The 15,870-nt window shown below is 42.4% G+C and overlaps 1 protein-coding gene across 1 annotated transcript; it reads left to right on the top strand.

Moving 5' to 3' along the window:
* The first annotated feature begins 919 nt into the window (after window positions 1-919).
* scyl1 (SCY1-like, kinase-like 1) lies at window positions 920-15,677 on the top strand. Its single transcript, XM_037779766.1, has 18 exons — window positions 920-1,104; window positions 2,926-3,066; window positions 3,793-3,915; window positions 4,012-4,238; window positions 4,421-4,511; window positions 5,461-5,616; window positions 5,887-6,045; window positions 6,263-6,370; window positions 7,476-7,589; window positions 7,707-7,862; window positions 7,977-8,165; window positions 9,613-9,688; window positions 9,914-10,165; window positions 10,515-10,663; window positions 10,783-10,872; window positions 12,173-12,496; window positions 13,151-13,229; window positions 14,116-15,677. Exons 1-18 carry the CDS (start codon window positions 997-999, stop codon window positions 14,238-14,240), a joined length of 2,667 nt encoding a protein of 888 aa, XP_037635694.1. The 5' UTR covers window positions 920-996; the 3' UTR covers window positions 14,241-15,677.
* The last annotated feature ends 193 nt before the right edge of the window (window positions 15,678-15,870 follow it).

Raw genomic sequence — 15,870 nt, 5'->3', positions numbered from 1 at the left:
TGCTTTAAAACAAATACTTGACAAGACTAAACGAGGCAGATAAAACATATAACAGGTAAAACACACATACAGTTATAAAGTAGGTAAAGTAGATGTAATAAATACATATAAACAAAAGTGTTACACCAGAGGTATAAAATATAACAAATAGATGTAATGTAAACAGAGGTAATTGCACTTGTTAAATAGGTAGGGTATATGTAATAAATAAATATAAACAGAAATGTTACACTAGAGGTATAAAATGTAAAAATGAATGTAATGTAAACAGAGGTAATTGCACTTGTAAAATAGGTAGGGTATATGTAATAAATAAATATAAACAGAAATGTTACACTAGAGGTATAAAATGTAAAAATTAATGTAATGTAAACAAAGGTAATTCCACTTGTAAAATAGGTAGGGTAGATGTAATAAATAAAATGTAAACAAAGGAAGTTGCACTTGAGGTGTACATTGCATCAAGGATATTTTCCACTGCAAATGTATTTCACATTCAGTGTATTAATATTGCAGAGCTTTATTGTTTGTTCATTGTCCGTATGGCCCTGGGAAAAAAAACTGTTTGCGAGTCTGGATTAGGTCATGATTCACCAAAAAGGCTTTTATGTAGGTTAAATTTTATCTAAATGTAATTCATATTTACCATGCCATTGGTACTACATTTGAATAGCGGAACCAATGTGCAGAAAAAAAGTTTTACACGGAGCCATTTTACAGTCGTGCCATTTGCAAGCTTAGCAGAGCTAGCCTTCCATAGCCAAGGCCTATTAAAAGAGGATAAGACACGGTGTTGAGCTCGTTGTTAAAACGCATGCGCAGTGTGACCGGAGCAGCGGTCCTGCATTGCTATTGGCTCAATTCCGGCTCCTGCAGATGACGCGGTACCTCTCCTCTTCTCATCCTCCTTGCCTATAGCTAGCCTCTCCTAGCTAGCACAGTTCTGCTGTCTGTGTGTGTGTGTTTGTGTTTGATGAGGTGTGGAGGACAGAGGAGATGTGGTCCTTTTTTGCCAGGGATCCTGTCAAAGACTTTGCCTATGAAATCCTGCCAGACACCCAGGAGAAGTCTGGGATATGGACTCTCCACCGAGGGAAGAGAAAGGTAAGAAGAGGCGCAACATCACCATCACCTCCGCCGCTAACTGGAACTAGCTTCGCGATGGCGGCCTGTCACAGTGTCTGTTCTCTGCTTTCATTAAGCCTTAACACACGATGTCTGGTGTCTTATTGTTGTGGTTACACGTCGGGTTTGTCCGTGTCTTCCTCCTCTTTCTTACTGATTCAATGTCAGTGCGTATTAATGTTGTTATGCTGGTTAGTTTGTGTGAGCTCAGGCTTTGTTTACTCCCAGAGAGACAGACACGTATTTCTCGCCACGTCACCTCGTTCTAATCGAGTTAATAGCTGTTAACGTGAACCGTGTTCAGAGATTATGTTTTATAACATTAATTAAAGGTTTCGTCCCTCATCACTGACAGCACCTCACTTAAACAACTGTCCCTGTTATTATCATTATCTGGACTGTGATCATCATCCCTGCAGGGCCAGATATAAAGACCTGCTTCCTGTTTATCATCATGTTTATTCTCATAACATAACATAAGATAAGATATTCCTTTGTTAGTCCCGCAGTGGGGACATTTGCAGTGTACAGCAGCAAAGGGGATAGTGCAGAAAACAAGATGCACAGTAAAAAAGAGCTAAACAAAGTGTAACAAAATATAGGAAGTATAAAAACAGGAGCAGTATTTACAGTATTGACAATAAAAAGACTATTAACAAAATTGCACAAGTGGAAAATGATATTGCACAGAGAGAATGAAATGAAATCACACCTGAAAATATCAGGTTATAGTCAGTTTTTTGGTGTGTAAGTGGTCTACTGGGAGCAGTGCTGGTTGTGGAGTCTGACAGCTGCAGGAAGGAAGGACCTGTGATAGAGCTCCTTCACACACTTTGGGATGAGCAGCCTGTCTATTTATATAAATATGATGTGGTTAATATGTGATATTTTTTTTCTACTCCTGTGATGGGATTACAAACACAAAGTGTTTAATACGATAATGTTTTAAATTGTCAATAATGTGAGTGAGTCAGAGCATCTCCACTCACAGGGCTCTCTTCCCAGCTACAATAAGACTGGTGGCAAAGGACATTAAAGAGGGAGATTAAATACCCCACACCTCACCTCCATACAGGGAATGAAATCAGCACCTGCCACCTGCCAAATAACAGGGTAAATGTTGGCTGTGGCAGGTAAAAAATTCAGGTCACCTGCCACCATGGTAGACAGGTTTTCCTTAATTATAAAGCCTAAATTAAATATACAGTAGTCATAGATTAAGGTTACATGATATGTTCCATAATTCTACGGTCTGGTACCACTGACTCAGTGTTTAAAAAATTGAGTGGCCGCTAGAAATGTTCAGTGACCTGTCACAGTGACAGGTGAGGAAACTGGTTAATTTCAGACCTCACCTCTGTACCATTATTGACACTCAGTACACCTGAACTGAATTGATTGAAATGCTGTGCAATATGCTGCCCTCCACTGTGTAACTCTCTGGAATATATTATTATTATTTTTAAAAAATATTTTTATGAGAGCTACAAGTTCTTTTAACATGGTTATGGAGCGTATATACTGTATATTTGTATTCTGGGGGTTTCGTTCCTATGCAGAGGGTAGTTTAGTTTATTTATTGACTACACTGAGGGCGCTTTATGTTTTAATAATTTATTTATTTATTGTGTTGAGTTGAATGTGCTACTTATTTTGTACTGTAATTATCTTGTGCCTTTTCTACCTTTTCTTTTCTTAAAGCTGACTCGGTTGTAAACTGCTCAGAACTCCGATGTACTTATAGGTGCAAATGGCAAATAAAACTCTTGAATCATTTCACCCAACCTGTGTCCTCCTCAGACCAATGGAGAGCCGGTGTCGGTGTTCCTGTACGAGGTAGCACAGGGGACAGAGCAGCAAACCCAGCTGGCCAAGGCTGCCTTCAAGCGTATGAAGACCCTGCGTCACCCAAACATCCTCGCCTATGTGGATGGATTGGAGGTATGTGTTTGAGTGTATTTTGCACCCATCTTTAGCTCTACACACACAGTGCTATTGTTTATAATGTTCAGAGGAAAAGGTCACTCAGCCTGCTTAGTGACATGTTGCAAAAAAATGGGGAGTGACCTTGTTTTGTTATGTAACTATCATATAATTAGTGTCTCATCTCCACCATCTTGCTTTTTTTCTGCATGTTTACGTTCAGATAGAGGTGAGTGTGAATTTGCCCCTGTAGGCCTTTCATATCTGTACAATAGTTGTAGTGAGTAGTGTACTACATAATATAAGCAGACTGTTTTATCAGTTTTGTGTGCTCAACAAGATCATAAAATAACACAACTAATTGTTATGCTGTACTATTATTATGATTACACTTGGGCTGACCTGAATGCCTTGAAGCTTCGACCGTTGCCACGGTAATCGACCTCCAAATCAGTATTCGATTACTTCGTTTTTTGTTTTTTTCATATATGAGTATGTAATAATAATGTATACATCCCAAAATACCCCATGAAGACATTTGACATGACATTTTATAGACCAAACAACTAATCGACTAATCAAAAAAATAATCCACAGATTAATATACGTTTTTATTATCATTATTGTGAATATATTTTTTGTTGGCCTATCGAGTTGAGTACTTTTGCAGTAAAGCTGGTGCAATAAAACATACACAATAATTATATACACATAAGTTGATTTTTACATGTGTTTGTTTCACAGACCGAGAAGAGCCTGTACCTGGTCACTGAGCAGGTGACACCCTTGGCAGTCCACCTGAAGGCCCAGGCAGAGAAGGGGGGATCTGGGGAACTGGAGGTCTCCTGGGGGCTGCACCAGATAGTGGTAAGGAGGAAAGGAGAGACAGCCATCTGATACTTTCAAGGGAGCCATTTCTTTGTTATCCCTTACTCCACTTCTGCCGTTTGCCTCCTCCCACAGAAAGCTCTCAGTTTCCTGGTCAACGACTGCCACCTGCTTCATAACAACGTGGGTGTGTCGGCTGTTTTTGTGGATCGAGCCGGGGAGTGGAAGCTCGGGGCCCTCGACCATGTGGCCCCTGAGCAGGGTGACCCGAGTGGGGTCTCACTCCCTACCCCCAAGGCTGTTTACCCAGATATGGAGAGATATGACCCGCCAGAGATGTCCAACAGCAGCGGAGAGAAATGGTAAGAGAATAATATTAATGTGTTAGCAGCGATAAAGTAGAGATGACAGAAAGAAGAGGTTCATAATCGGACTATTTAAAGATGCCTGAGTAAAGTGTTGGTGAAATATTAAACCTGGCCCTGGTCACTGCCTAGTTTTCTGTAGAAACGTTTGTATTGTACTCTGTGCATGTTTGTTGCAGGGCCGGGGAGGTGTGGCGGCTGGGCTGCCTGATCTGGGAGGTGTTCAACGGGCCGCTACCTCGCACGTCCTCCCTTCGTTCACTGGGAAAGGTACGACACCTTGACAGTTCCTTTTTGTTATTACCGCATTATTGTCATTGATTCCTGTTGTTGTTGATGTTGGTATTGCATATGTGTTATGGTGATATCAAATAAAGTTCTAGCCAACATTTGCTAAAAAGTGAATATTAGACACATTTAGATGATTCTATTTTGCTCATGTGAAGAAGAAGCATTATCAAATTGCGTGAGAAGAGATAGCAGAGACTTTAGCTGTGCCTCAATTTGGATACTTATGTAAGTACACTTCTATGTAGTACACTGTGTACACTATGTACTTACTTGCGTAGTGCGTGAATTTCGAAAGGGTAGTCTTGTCTCAAATCGCACACGGCTGTTGTGCACTCACCGGAAGTGCGGTAGATCAGCTGATGATAGTCACACATCACACCGTATCAGCAGTAATTCAATTCAGCCGGATAAATTAACCCAATAATGGCTTCCATCCAACTACAGTATAGTGGTACTTAGTGAAAAAAAACGCATGTGTATTTTTATTTTATATAGTTCGGTGTTCGCCGTTTCAATCGCAACGTCTACGGCTTCCTCGCCCAACATTTTCACAAGTTTGAAATAGATTGGTGGCCCCCCTCCGCTACGTAGTAAAGATGGCGACTGTTGAGGGTGTGAAGTATCCAGCGTTCCACACTCTACGTTTTGACCGTTTTGAGTAAAACATTTGGGTACTCAGAGTGCACTGTATTTTTGCCATACTTCTCAGTGTTAACGCACTCAAAATAGCAAGTGCAAGTACACAAATTGAGACACAGCACGTGAATGAGACACACATGTTCTTACTAAGTTGCCTTCAAGCGAGGAATTTAACCTCCAGTTGCTTCATGGCTTCAGTGAACGGCTGAAAGGAATGTTGTTTGTGATGTGAAGAAGTGTTGTTCACAGTCTTTGTGTTCTCTCTCATGTGTCCTCTTTGTGCCCACAGATCCCCAAGGCCCTGGTCCCTCATTATTGTGAGCTGGTGGGAGCCAACCCCCGAGCTCGGCCCAACCCGGCCCGTTTTCTCCAGAACTGTCGAGCCTCCGGGGGATTTCTCAGCAACAGCTTTGTGGAGAGCAACCTTTTCCTGGAGGAGATACAGGTCCATAGAGTTGCATAAAGACACTTATAACAGTGGTGTTTGTGTTAGTGCTGCAATCAAACCTCACCAACAATGTAGAGTACCAAGATAGAAACAGATCAAGTTCCAGTGGAACTATCCTGTGGGGAGCATTGTGTAATGTGAGGAAGCAATTACCAGCAAGTAGCATTGGAAACTGTATGATAGTATAACAACTACTAATAGCATAATAAACTATAATGAGAGTGGAATTCAAACTCTCTCTCTCTCTCTCTCTCTCTCTCTCTCCAGATCAAGGAGCCGGCTGAGAAGCAGCAGTTCTTCCAGGATCTGAGTGAGAATCTGGACTCCTTCCCTGAAGACTTCTGTAAACACAAGGTCCTGCCTCAGCTGCTCACCGCCTTCGAGTTCGGCAATGCAGGCGCCGTAGTCCTCACGCCGCTCTTCAAGGTGACTCTTTCAACCTTCACACCTTATTGAGTATCAGACCATATACCCCAGCACCTCCAAGCGTCTCTGATCATTTTCATAGTAAAACATAAACAGAATCTTCTTCCAAGCAAAGTCATAGTGGTTATACTGGTATTAATATCTTCACATTTTAATCTCTTCACACTTTTTTTTTTTTTAATCTCCCTGATTTGACCTCCCTCTGTCTGTCTGCTAGGTGGGGAAGTTCCTGTCAGCGGAAGAGTACCAACAGAAGATCATCCCTGTTATCGTGAAGATGTTCTCCTCCACAGACAGAGCCATGAGGATACGACTGCTGCAACAGGTACTCTATGTAATGCCCGATTTCCACCAAGAAGTTCCGGGTCATTTTAGTCCTGGGACTACTTTTCAAGGAACTAAAAGGTTCCTGTAGTCTGCGTTTCCACTGCAGTACTAAAGACCTGTGAAGATTATGCAAATTAGTCTGCGGATGTATGAATAAGCAACATGACATGAGACGAGGACTGCTGGTGATCACAGCGGTAAACACTCTCTGCAGCTTGCTGTTCAGTGTGTCCGACCGTTTCAATTAAAAAAAACAAATTGGGGAAAAACTAAACCTTAGGTGTTGTCTCACCTGATTAACTGCTGCATAGTATTTACTAATGCATGGTAGGTCTAAGAAAATAACTGGTTTTCTCTCATTCACATTACCACCGTGCTATCTCCCTCTTTTAACATTATCGACCGCCCTTGTGATCTCTGTCTTTTTCTCTCTGTCTTTTTTTTAATGAGTCGGGAAGCCGACAACAAAGCCTAACTTTACTTTCAGTGTTATCAAATAAAGAGAAATGCTCTCCTCTCATCCTAAAACGGTCCTATTTCAATACTAGAGTACTTCCTTGTTTACAAATGAAGCGGTACACGAGTTGAAGACGTTAAAGCAACGACGCTGTGTGTGTGTGTGTTTCACCAATCAGCGACGGTTATCCCTGCAAATTCCATCCCGAAAGATCCTGTACTTACAAAAGGTACTACCCCCAGACCAGGACCTTTTTGGGGGGTAAAAAGGTCCCCGGAACTTAATTTCGACTCTGGTGCCTGCAGTCAAAATGCAATGAGTTCCTCAAAAGGTTCCCTGATCCAGGGAAAAGCCCTCTCAGTGGAAACAAGGTTTAAGGCCTATTTCATCTAGCTACTGAGAAGCTCCTGCAGTAATTCAGTGGACATGTTGGTTGTGTTTTTATTTCATTTAATTTCCCCCATGTACCATCCAGCAAGAATGCAAACCTTTGCAGCTCTAGAGCAAGGAAAGAAAAATACAGTTAAAAGTAGCCTAAAATATAAAAAACCAGCAGGATATTATATCCCTATCTGCCGTTTTTGATCTTGTGTTAAAGAATAAAAACATGTATTTGCTCTAACATTGTTTCTCCTCTCTGTCCCAGATGGAGCAGTTCATTCAGTATCTGAATGATGCAGCAGTCAATTCCCAGATTTTCCCTCACGTTGTTCACGGCTTCACGGACACCAACCCTGCCATCAGAGAGCAGACTGTTAAGGTAGTTTGCATGATTTAAACACAAACCAGGAGGTGTTATTACATATTACTTGTGTACTGGATGTTGTCAGCCTCCTGCAGCCGTAACTCTTCTCTGTTTCCCCGTCTCTCCCTCCAGTCCATGTTGCTGTTGGCTCCTAAGCTGAATGAGGCCAACCTGAACCAGGAACTGATGCGTCACTTTGCCCGGCTGCAGGCCAGAGACGAACAAGGCCCAATCCGGTGCAACACCACCGTCTGCCTGGGCAAGATCGCCTCCTACCTCAACGCAGGGGTAAACTACACCCACACCACTGTGCAAACACTTAATTCATTTAGTGTAAAAAGAAAAGCACTTAAACCAAAGTTGTGTTCAAATGGAAGAATTTGGTCCTCCCTCTCTTCACAGACTCGACAACGTGTTCTGATTTCTGCCTTCTCACGAGCCACTAAAGACCCCTTCCCAGCTTCACGCTCCGCCGGCGTACTGGGCTTCGCCGCCACACACAACTACTACAGCGTAACAGAGATCGCCGCCCGCATCCTGCCCACCCTCTCTGCCATTACTGTTGACCCTGATAAGAGCGTCAGGGACCAGGTACACATGACTTATTTGTGATTACATGGTGTTTCTCATGTTTTTTGACTGCAAAATCAATGCTGTGAAGATAAGAAAACAGTTTGCCTCTGGCTTGTGCTATAGCTACTCAATATTTGATGTATCTCTATCAAGAGTATTTAGATTGTTATTAATCAGCAGCACAATGCCTCATTTATTTTTTAGACGTTTTAGTCCTTATTACATAGTAAAGATGGCTGGATTCACGCTAATGGTTAATTACAAGGGCAGAGGAGTTGCAGAATGAGACAAACCAGAAGGAAAACATTTTTTGTTCTTTGAGACTCGGAAGCCAATATTTATTGATTCTTCTTCCAGTGAGCCAAGCAGCAGGTGCTGCAGTCACAGCATCTATTACAAGTAGTAGAGACAATGTAGTCAGGATTACTTAAGAACTAAATAATACCACATTGTTTGTATAAAAAAGCACAGACATTTCAGCAAAATGTCAACAGTAAGCTGATTATTACCGGCTCATGACTCCAACAGCTTGGCAAGGTTTAGACCAGGGGTGCCCAAACGTTTACCCTTGGAGGGCCAAAACTGGAACTTAATAGTGGGCCACGGGCCAAATGCAAACATCTATTGTATTGTATTAAGATGCAAAATGGTACAAGGATCCCAAGTTCCCCTAATTGAATATTCTTTTAGCTTTTACATAGTTAATCCCTTAAATCCCACCTGCTGAATACAATTGGGCTCATTTCAAGTCATGCCCAATTTATGTAATTCCAAGACTATTTAGGAACCCCATTACGCAGAAATATTCAAATACACCATTTTTAGAATAGGCGAAAATAACACATTTATACTGCATTCAAAAAACGGCATGTGGTTATCATAAAGTGGGCATGTCTGTAAAGGGGAGACTCGTGGGTACCCGTAGAACCCCTTTTCACCCACATATCTCTAGGTCAGAGGTCAAGGGACCCCTTTGAAAGTGGCCATGCCCATTTTTCTTGCCAAAATGTTGCTTAAATTTGGAGCGTTATTTAGCGTTCTTCCAAACAAGCTAACATGACATGGTTGGTACCAATGGATTCCTTATGTTTTTCTAATTTCATATGATACGAGTATCTTCCCTCGAGCCTGCTAGAGCCTCCGAAAAATAGCAAAGTCAATTGGGTCTTTTAATTGAAAAAATATTCACTAACATCTGGCGGGCCAAATCGAATCTTATGGCGGGCCAACTTTGGCCACTTTAGATTCATCATCTCATACAATCCATACTGGTTTGACTACTTGTTTTAAAACACAGTTATCAGAGGTGAAAATGAATTGGATTAGACAGAGAGGTTAGAAGTGTCACATCCAATGATCAGCTTTAGCTTGCTTGTGATACCTATTGTTTTTACGCAGATCAACCTCATATATGCTGATGTAGTTCTGCTCATCATGTTCTCTCCTGCCTTCCTCTCTCTGTCAGGCGTTCAAAGCCATCAAGAGTTTCCTTTCCAAGCTGGAAACCGTGTCAGAAGACCCCACCAAGCTGGCTGATATAGGTATGTAACACTACACTGAGCTGCTCTCTACTTTCATGTCCCATTCAGCAGGGAAACCAGTGATTACATGCTACATACATTATTTACGTACATTGCTACATTTCTGGGGAAATACTTCTTTGACTGGCTCAGATATCGGGAGCAGAATACATATACTTATTTCTCTCAGTTATATTTCTGAAATTATAAAACTAAAAACTTGAAACTCTCCTCTCCGTCCTGCAGAAAAGGATGTATCGTCGTGTGCTCAGCCTGCAGGTGCGTCTTCCAGCTGGGCCGGCTGGGCCGTGACTGGCATGTCCTCCATAACTTCTAAACTGATCCGCAACGCTCCGGGGACAGAGGGCGGCGCAGCAGCTGAGGGTGGTGCAGCAGTGGAGGGCAGCGCAGCAGTTGAGGGCGGTGCAGCAGCTGAGGGCAGCGAACCCGCCAACGCCACCAGCCCTACCAGTGCCATTGATGGAGCACCTGCACCTGGTAGGGTCATCACAATTGATTTGCTCGTCTCCTACTCTGTTGGATTCATGATGGACAGTTTTAAATATAGGATCAAAAGGGATGCAGCGGCACCAGAGATATTGTCTTTTTTTAGTTCACGCATTCTTCTTCCTTGTCAAAACTCGATGCCTATATTACCCACAATGCAATACGACCCTAACAGTTTTGTCAGAGATTCGGTTGTGTTATGCTGTTAGCAGCTAATATAGCCTCAATCGGAGATGAGGAGCAACAGAGGTCTGATAAGCTCACTGCTTTCTCCGCATCTCCACATGTTTTTCATTTTCAAACTTTAAAAACATATTCCTTGTTTTTCTTTCTTTCGCAGGTTCTGAAGATAAAACTCCACAAGCCCCTGTGACTAACCATGCTGCCTCTAGTCGTGCCAACCAATCAAAGACTCATGAAGTAACGGGAAAAAATGACGAGCCAATAGGAGACCGCTGGGATGACGAGGAGGACTGGGGAAGTTTGGAGGTCAGATTTCACCACTTTGAATGAAAAACAAATTATTATTGAGATACATGTGTGTACGTGAGATGATGTTTTTTCTATTATCTGTAATTGTAATAAAATGTTGACTCTGTCTCATGTAGGATCCAGAGAAAGCTCACACTGAGCCAGATGACTGGAACACTGACTGGGCAGGGATGGCATCATCCAAAAAGAAAGCCAGTGACAAAGGAGTATGAGCCTTTTAACTTGGATCCATCATACAATACTACCTTTAGTGCTAATACTACTACTTCTAATGCTGTGTTCACACTACAGGTGACAAAAGCAACAAAACGGTCAGCGTGGCCAGCTGCATTGTCGGCGAGTCACCTTTGAAGTGTTGCTCAAGCGCTCGTTGACGCAGTTATGTCGTTAATTAGCACTAGAAACTGGTTAATGGCATTTCTTTTTGGGACGGAACGGAACAGGGTGTCAGTGGAGAGCTGAAAAAAGTTGAGACCATCCATCCATTATCCGTAACCGCTTATCCCATAAGGGGCTGCGGGGGGGCTGGAGCCGATCCCAGCTGACATTGGGCGAAGGCGGGGTACAGCCTGGACAGGTCACCAGACTATCACAGGGCTGACGCATAGAGACAGACAACCATTCAAGCTCACATTCACACCAACGGGCAATTTAGAGACAACCTGCATGTCTTTGGACTGTGGGAAGAAGCCAGAGAACCTGCGGAGGTGACAGTGCTATCCACTGCACCACCGAGCAGACACTTAGCCTTGCGAATGGGCTGAAATAGTTAATGATTTAAGGATTTTTTTTACATTTGGGATCCCTTTTGTTTACTATGTGAATGTGAAAGAACCAAAGAAAAATCCCACACACTGTCGATCACTTGTACTGACTTTATTAACGGTGTTTTGGTGCTCAGACCTTAATCGTGAAAAATGGGGAATGAGTTTGCATTCTAGCACTTCTGGTTCCCTCGTCTGGAAGTCAATGTTTTTTTTTTTTATGTGTTTCTAGTTAGATGCCTGAAATAAAGTCTTTGGTTGCTAACAAGTGGCTAAATGAGACTACTAAACGTCATCACGGCGAACACTAGTCTGCCTTTAGCTTAATGGTGGTGACATGAAGTCATGCGACCGTGATGTAGTTCGTTTATAGCCTAACATTAGCTTTTTACTTCTGCCGATCGCATTTACGCTTCAAAAACGAAACGTTTAAGTATCATAAAACTGTGTTTGCCACAGAGCTTATTTTCTTCAATAATCCCATTAACTTTTTGTCGAGGGAACCCGTGCGGCCTACAAAAATACATCATCCCGGTAGCACTAGAAATTGAGAACAAGTGATCGTCAGTGTGCAGGATCTCTGGGTTCTTTCACCGTCACAGTTTGTGATCTGACGCACCTGCCTGTAAGATTTGATGGAGTTCAAGCACTTTGAAGTCGGGTTTTCTACGTAGATAAAATCTTTTTTTTTCATATTACTTCAATTAGTCTCCATTTCAATTTGAATCTTTCCAATGTCCAGGTGGCCCGGTCGTCGTCCTCCATGGCGGTGAAAAAGCAGAGCGCCGACTGGAGCAGCTCAGGCTGGGACGCAGACGACAGCTGGTCCAACGAGAAGGAAGGGCAGGGTCAGAGCTCTGCGGGCGAGGAAGGCTGGGGCAATGACTGGGCGGAGGAGGACACGGACACAACGCTGGCCAACACGACGACGCTCCCCCTGCCAGAAGGGGTGCGGTTAGCCAGCGAGTACAACTGGGACACCAACAGCTCCGCCTCCAAGGTGGCCGGTCAGAATGATCTGTTCGCCAGCGTGTCCCAGAGAAACACAGCCGGCACTGCTGCCACGGTGAGGATGGAGGCAAAAACACACAGGAGCAAGAGAGATAGACAGATTAAATTAGTGTTGATGTGATTTTGAATAAACAGAACAGTCACAAATTGTGAATTCTGAAAAAATACAACAAAAATCTATTAATAGGAATAAAAAGTCTGCAACTTTATTGATTTACAGTTTTAAAGTATTCAAAATCTGCATAGTAAGTTATTCACATTGTTATCTGAGGCAGTTATCCACCTACAGCTCCTCTGAAGCTCACAGCTTAACACGTTACATCTCATTTGTCTAATCTGAACAACAACCAAAGTGTAAATTTAACAAAGTTATGGTTTTATGGGGAGTTGCGTTCTGAAACTTTTTCAGAGCCAGGCTAGCTGTTTCCCCCTGCTTCAGGTCTTTATGCTAAGCTAAGCTAACCACCTGCTGGCTCTTGCTTTACACATTAAGTGTACAGACATGAGTGTTATCGATCCTCCCATCTAACTCTCACTAAGAAAACGAATACGCTTTTTTCCCGAAATGTAAGACTCGAGGTTAATGAGGTAAAAATACTGCACCCTCTTGATGAGAATTTGATCTGTAGAGAAATAAACAGTCAGGAATGTCTTGACAGTACCTGCATGTCTGTACAGTGATGTGTGTGTTGTGTTCTCTCCTGGTCAGACTGGAGATGGCTGGTCTGCAGAGGCAACAGGAGACTGGGGTGCTGAGGAGAGCTGGGAGTCAGTGGATGGGAACCAGGGTAAGTCTCTCAGCTGCCCCTCCTTATCAGAAATATATAAAACCTTTTTCTGTCACATACCTGGACCTTTTTTTTACTTCTCTGCAGAGGTGTGAACTCGAGACACATGACGGTCTTGAGTCAGACTCGAGTCACAAATTTGATGGCTTTAGACTCGACTTGATCAAATCAGAAAAGACTAGACTAGCAACTAGACTTGGACTTTAACACCAATGACTTGTGACTTCACTTGAACTTGAGCCTTTTGACTTGAAAATACTTGATACCTTCCCCAAAGCCCACAGATTAAAAAGTGATTAATTTAAAAAGTGTGCAACGAATCAATTCATTTCCCTTCATTTCCTCAATCAACCAACGTTAACGCTGTTCATTCCCAGCAAGTCAACACTTAACTCCCCAGATTCACTTTGTTTTTGAACCAATCCGACAGCATCCAATCAAGTTGCAGGAGAGAACCATGAAGAACTAACGTTACGTTACTGAACGCCAGTTGGAAAAGATGATACCAAAGATGATTTTGTTTGCGTACAAAAACTATGCAGCCGTCAACAAAAAATGAATTGCAGTATGCAAAACATGCAGGTCAAAAATTAGAGACGGAGACGAAAATGGCATTTCATTTGGATTTGTATTATGACTTGTTTAGGACTCAAAACTCAAAGTTTAGGACTTGGGATTTCACAAGTTGGGACTTAAGTGCAAAGACTTGAGACTTACTTGTGGCCTGCAAAACATTGACTTGGTCACACCTCTGGTTCTCAGTCTTAAAATCTTCACTTGAACTTCTTCTGTATTCACACTAATGCTCAAATATTCTTGTTAGATGACCATTAACTAACGATCTGTCCGCCCGTGCATTGAACCGGCTGTCTTTATCGTCCACCAGGTCTCAGCAAGGCCGAGCTGTCCAAGAAGAAACGGGAGGAGAGGAGGAAAGAGCTGGAGGCGAAACGGGCGGAGCGCAAAGCTGCTAAAGGTCCTCTCAAACTGGGCGCACGCAAGCTGGACTGACGGGGATGCAGAGAAAGATTTGAGGGTGGGGATGCAGGAACACGGACCACAGTGACTGGACACAGATCAGTAGATGGAGGCCGGACATTCCACAAACTAAGGACCAAGAAGTGTGAACAGTTACTGTCGGTCAGTAAATGACTCTCAGCTTTGGGATTCTCCGTCTTTCTTCATTCAGGAACTGACAGACGGGTGAAGAAGCAACAACCCAGTGCTTTATGAATGCATTACTGTGGATGGCAGAGCTGAAACAAACACAAGAGACAGAAAAGCAGCACAGAGTGGAACTCCCTGCAGCTCCAGTTGATCACACAAAAATGTCCCCCTCTTTGTTTTTTTAAAGACATAACTCATAAAGTTGTAAAGTAAATGTATATAAATGGTGCATCTTGTCTTAAAATGACATGAAGAAAGGACACTTTTTTTAAAATCAAGAAATATACAGTATATAACAATATTTCCGAATCAAACATGTATTATTGTACTGAATGTTCAGACTTAAAATCAATCCATGCATGCACTTGTGTATTTGTGTGGCTTAACAAAAGGATTCATGGCACAGAGTTCACTTTGCACATTCAACACTGTATTTTACCGTACTGAACTGGCTGGACGGGTGACGCATTTGACTGGTTCCAGATCTGTTAATGTGTCACATGCACTGCAGACACACGATGGAAATAAGTAGTTAAACTGGTTTCAAAGGAAAATCAATTTATGTGTTTACAAGCCTTTTTCCTATGTGTCCTAGTAGTGCTGTGGTGGAGGGAAATCAAATGAGTTTTATTTTGAAATCTTTTATGCAGATCTCACTAAAAACCTTTTGGGATCATCTGAGGAAGTAAAGATTTACCCATCAGTCATTTTTGACGGTATTTGGTGCGGTCAGGGTAAAGGAGGTCCCTAAAAGAAAGTTCCTCTTACTCTTTTATTTGTGCCTTTTATTTAATAAAACCGGTCTGCTCTGCAGGATTACATCCAACAGAACATTTCAACCTGAAATATCTTCCCACCTGCAAATTCTGTTTTCATCCAACCTTTCAGTGTAACCTCTATGACTCCAGTCTGTGTTGGGTATGGTATTGTTAGGTGTCACTTATAGACACAATCAGCAGCCGTCACCATTGGAGCTAATGTCCTGGTGTGGGGTGTCAAGGAACTAAGCTGTGTTTAGTTCAGGTGGACTGAAGAAGACTGGATGCAACCGTTTACTGAGAATCCAAATCATGTAGCATGTGAGCTGTTCTAAAAATAAATATAAGTAAAATAAATGTATGTTTCTTCTTTAAATGAAAAGGCAGTAGTCATCGTCCTCCTCAGCAGATGTATGAGCCAAGAATGTATTGAGTTGTCGTCAGGAGGATGGGAGGGATATCATCTCTGAGATTTCTGCCTCCACCACAATACAACAGAAGTGAAAATGTCAACAGACCTCAATGATATAACCGTGGGAATTATAGAAATACTTATCCTGATCATCTTTTCACCTTCATTGTATAATTGGGCACTGATTCTGGAGAGATCGCTGTTGATGCTTTTTTTCAAAATGCTGAAATTTCATTGATTTGTATTGAGGTGCAGACAGGAATGCCAGAGACTGATATCTAAAAGCCTGGACAAATAAAACCAA

The sequence above is a fragment of the Sebastes umbrosus genome, chromosome 9, assembly GCF_015220745.1.
Source record: "Sebastes umbrosus isolate fSebUmb1 chromosome 9, fSebUmb1.pri, whole genome shotgun sequence".
Lineage (NCBI taxonomy): Eukaryota > Metazoa > Chordata > Actinopteri > Perciformes > Sebastidae > Sebastes > Sebastes umbrosus.
The sequence above is the reverse complement of the archived record's forward strand: the minus strand, read 5'-3'. Positions and strand labels throughout refer to the sequence as shown.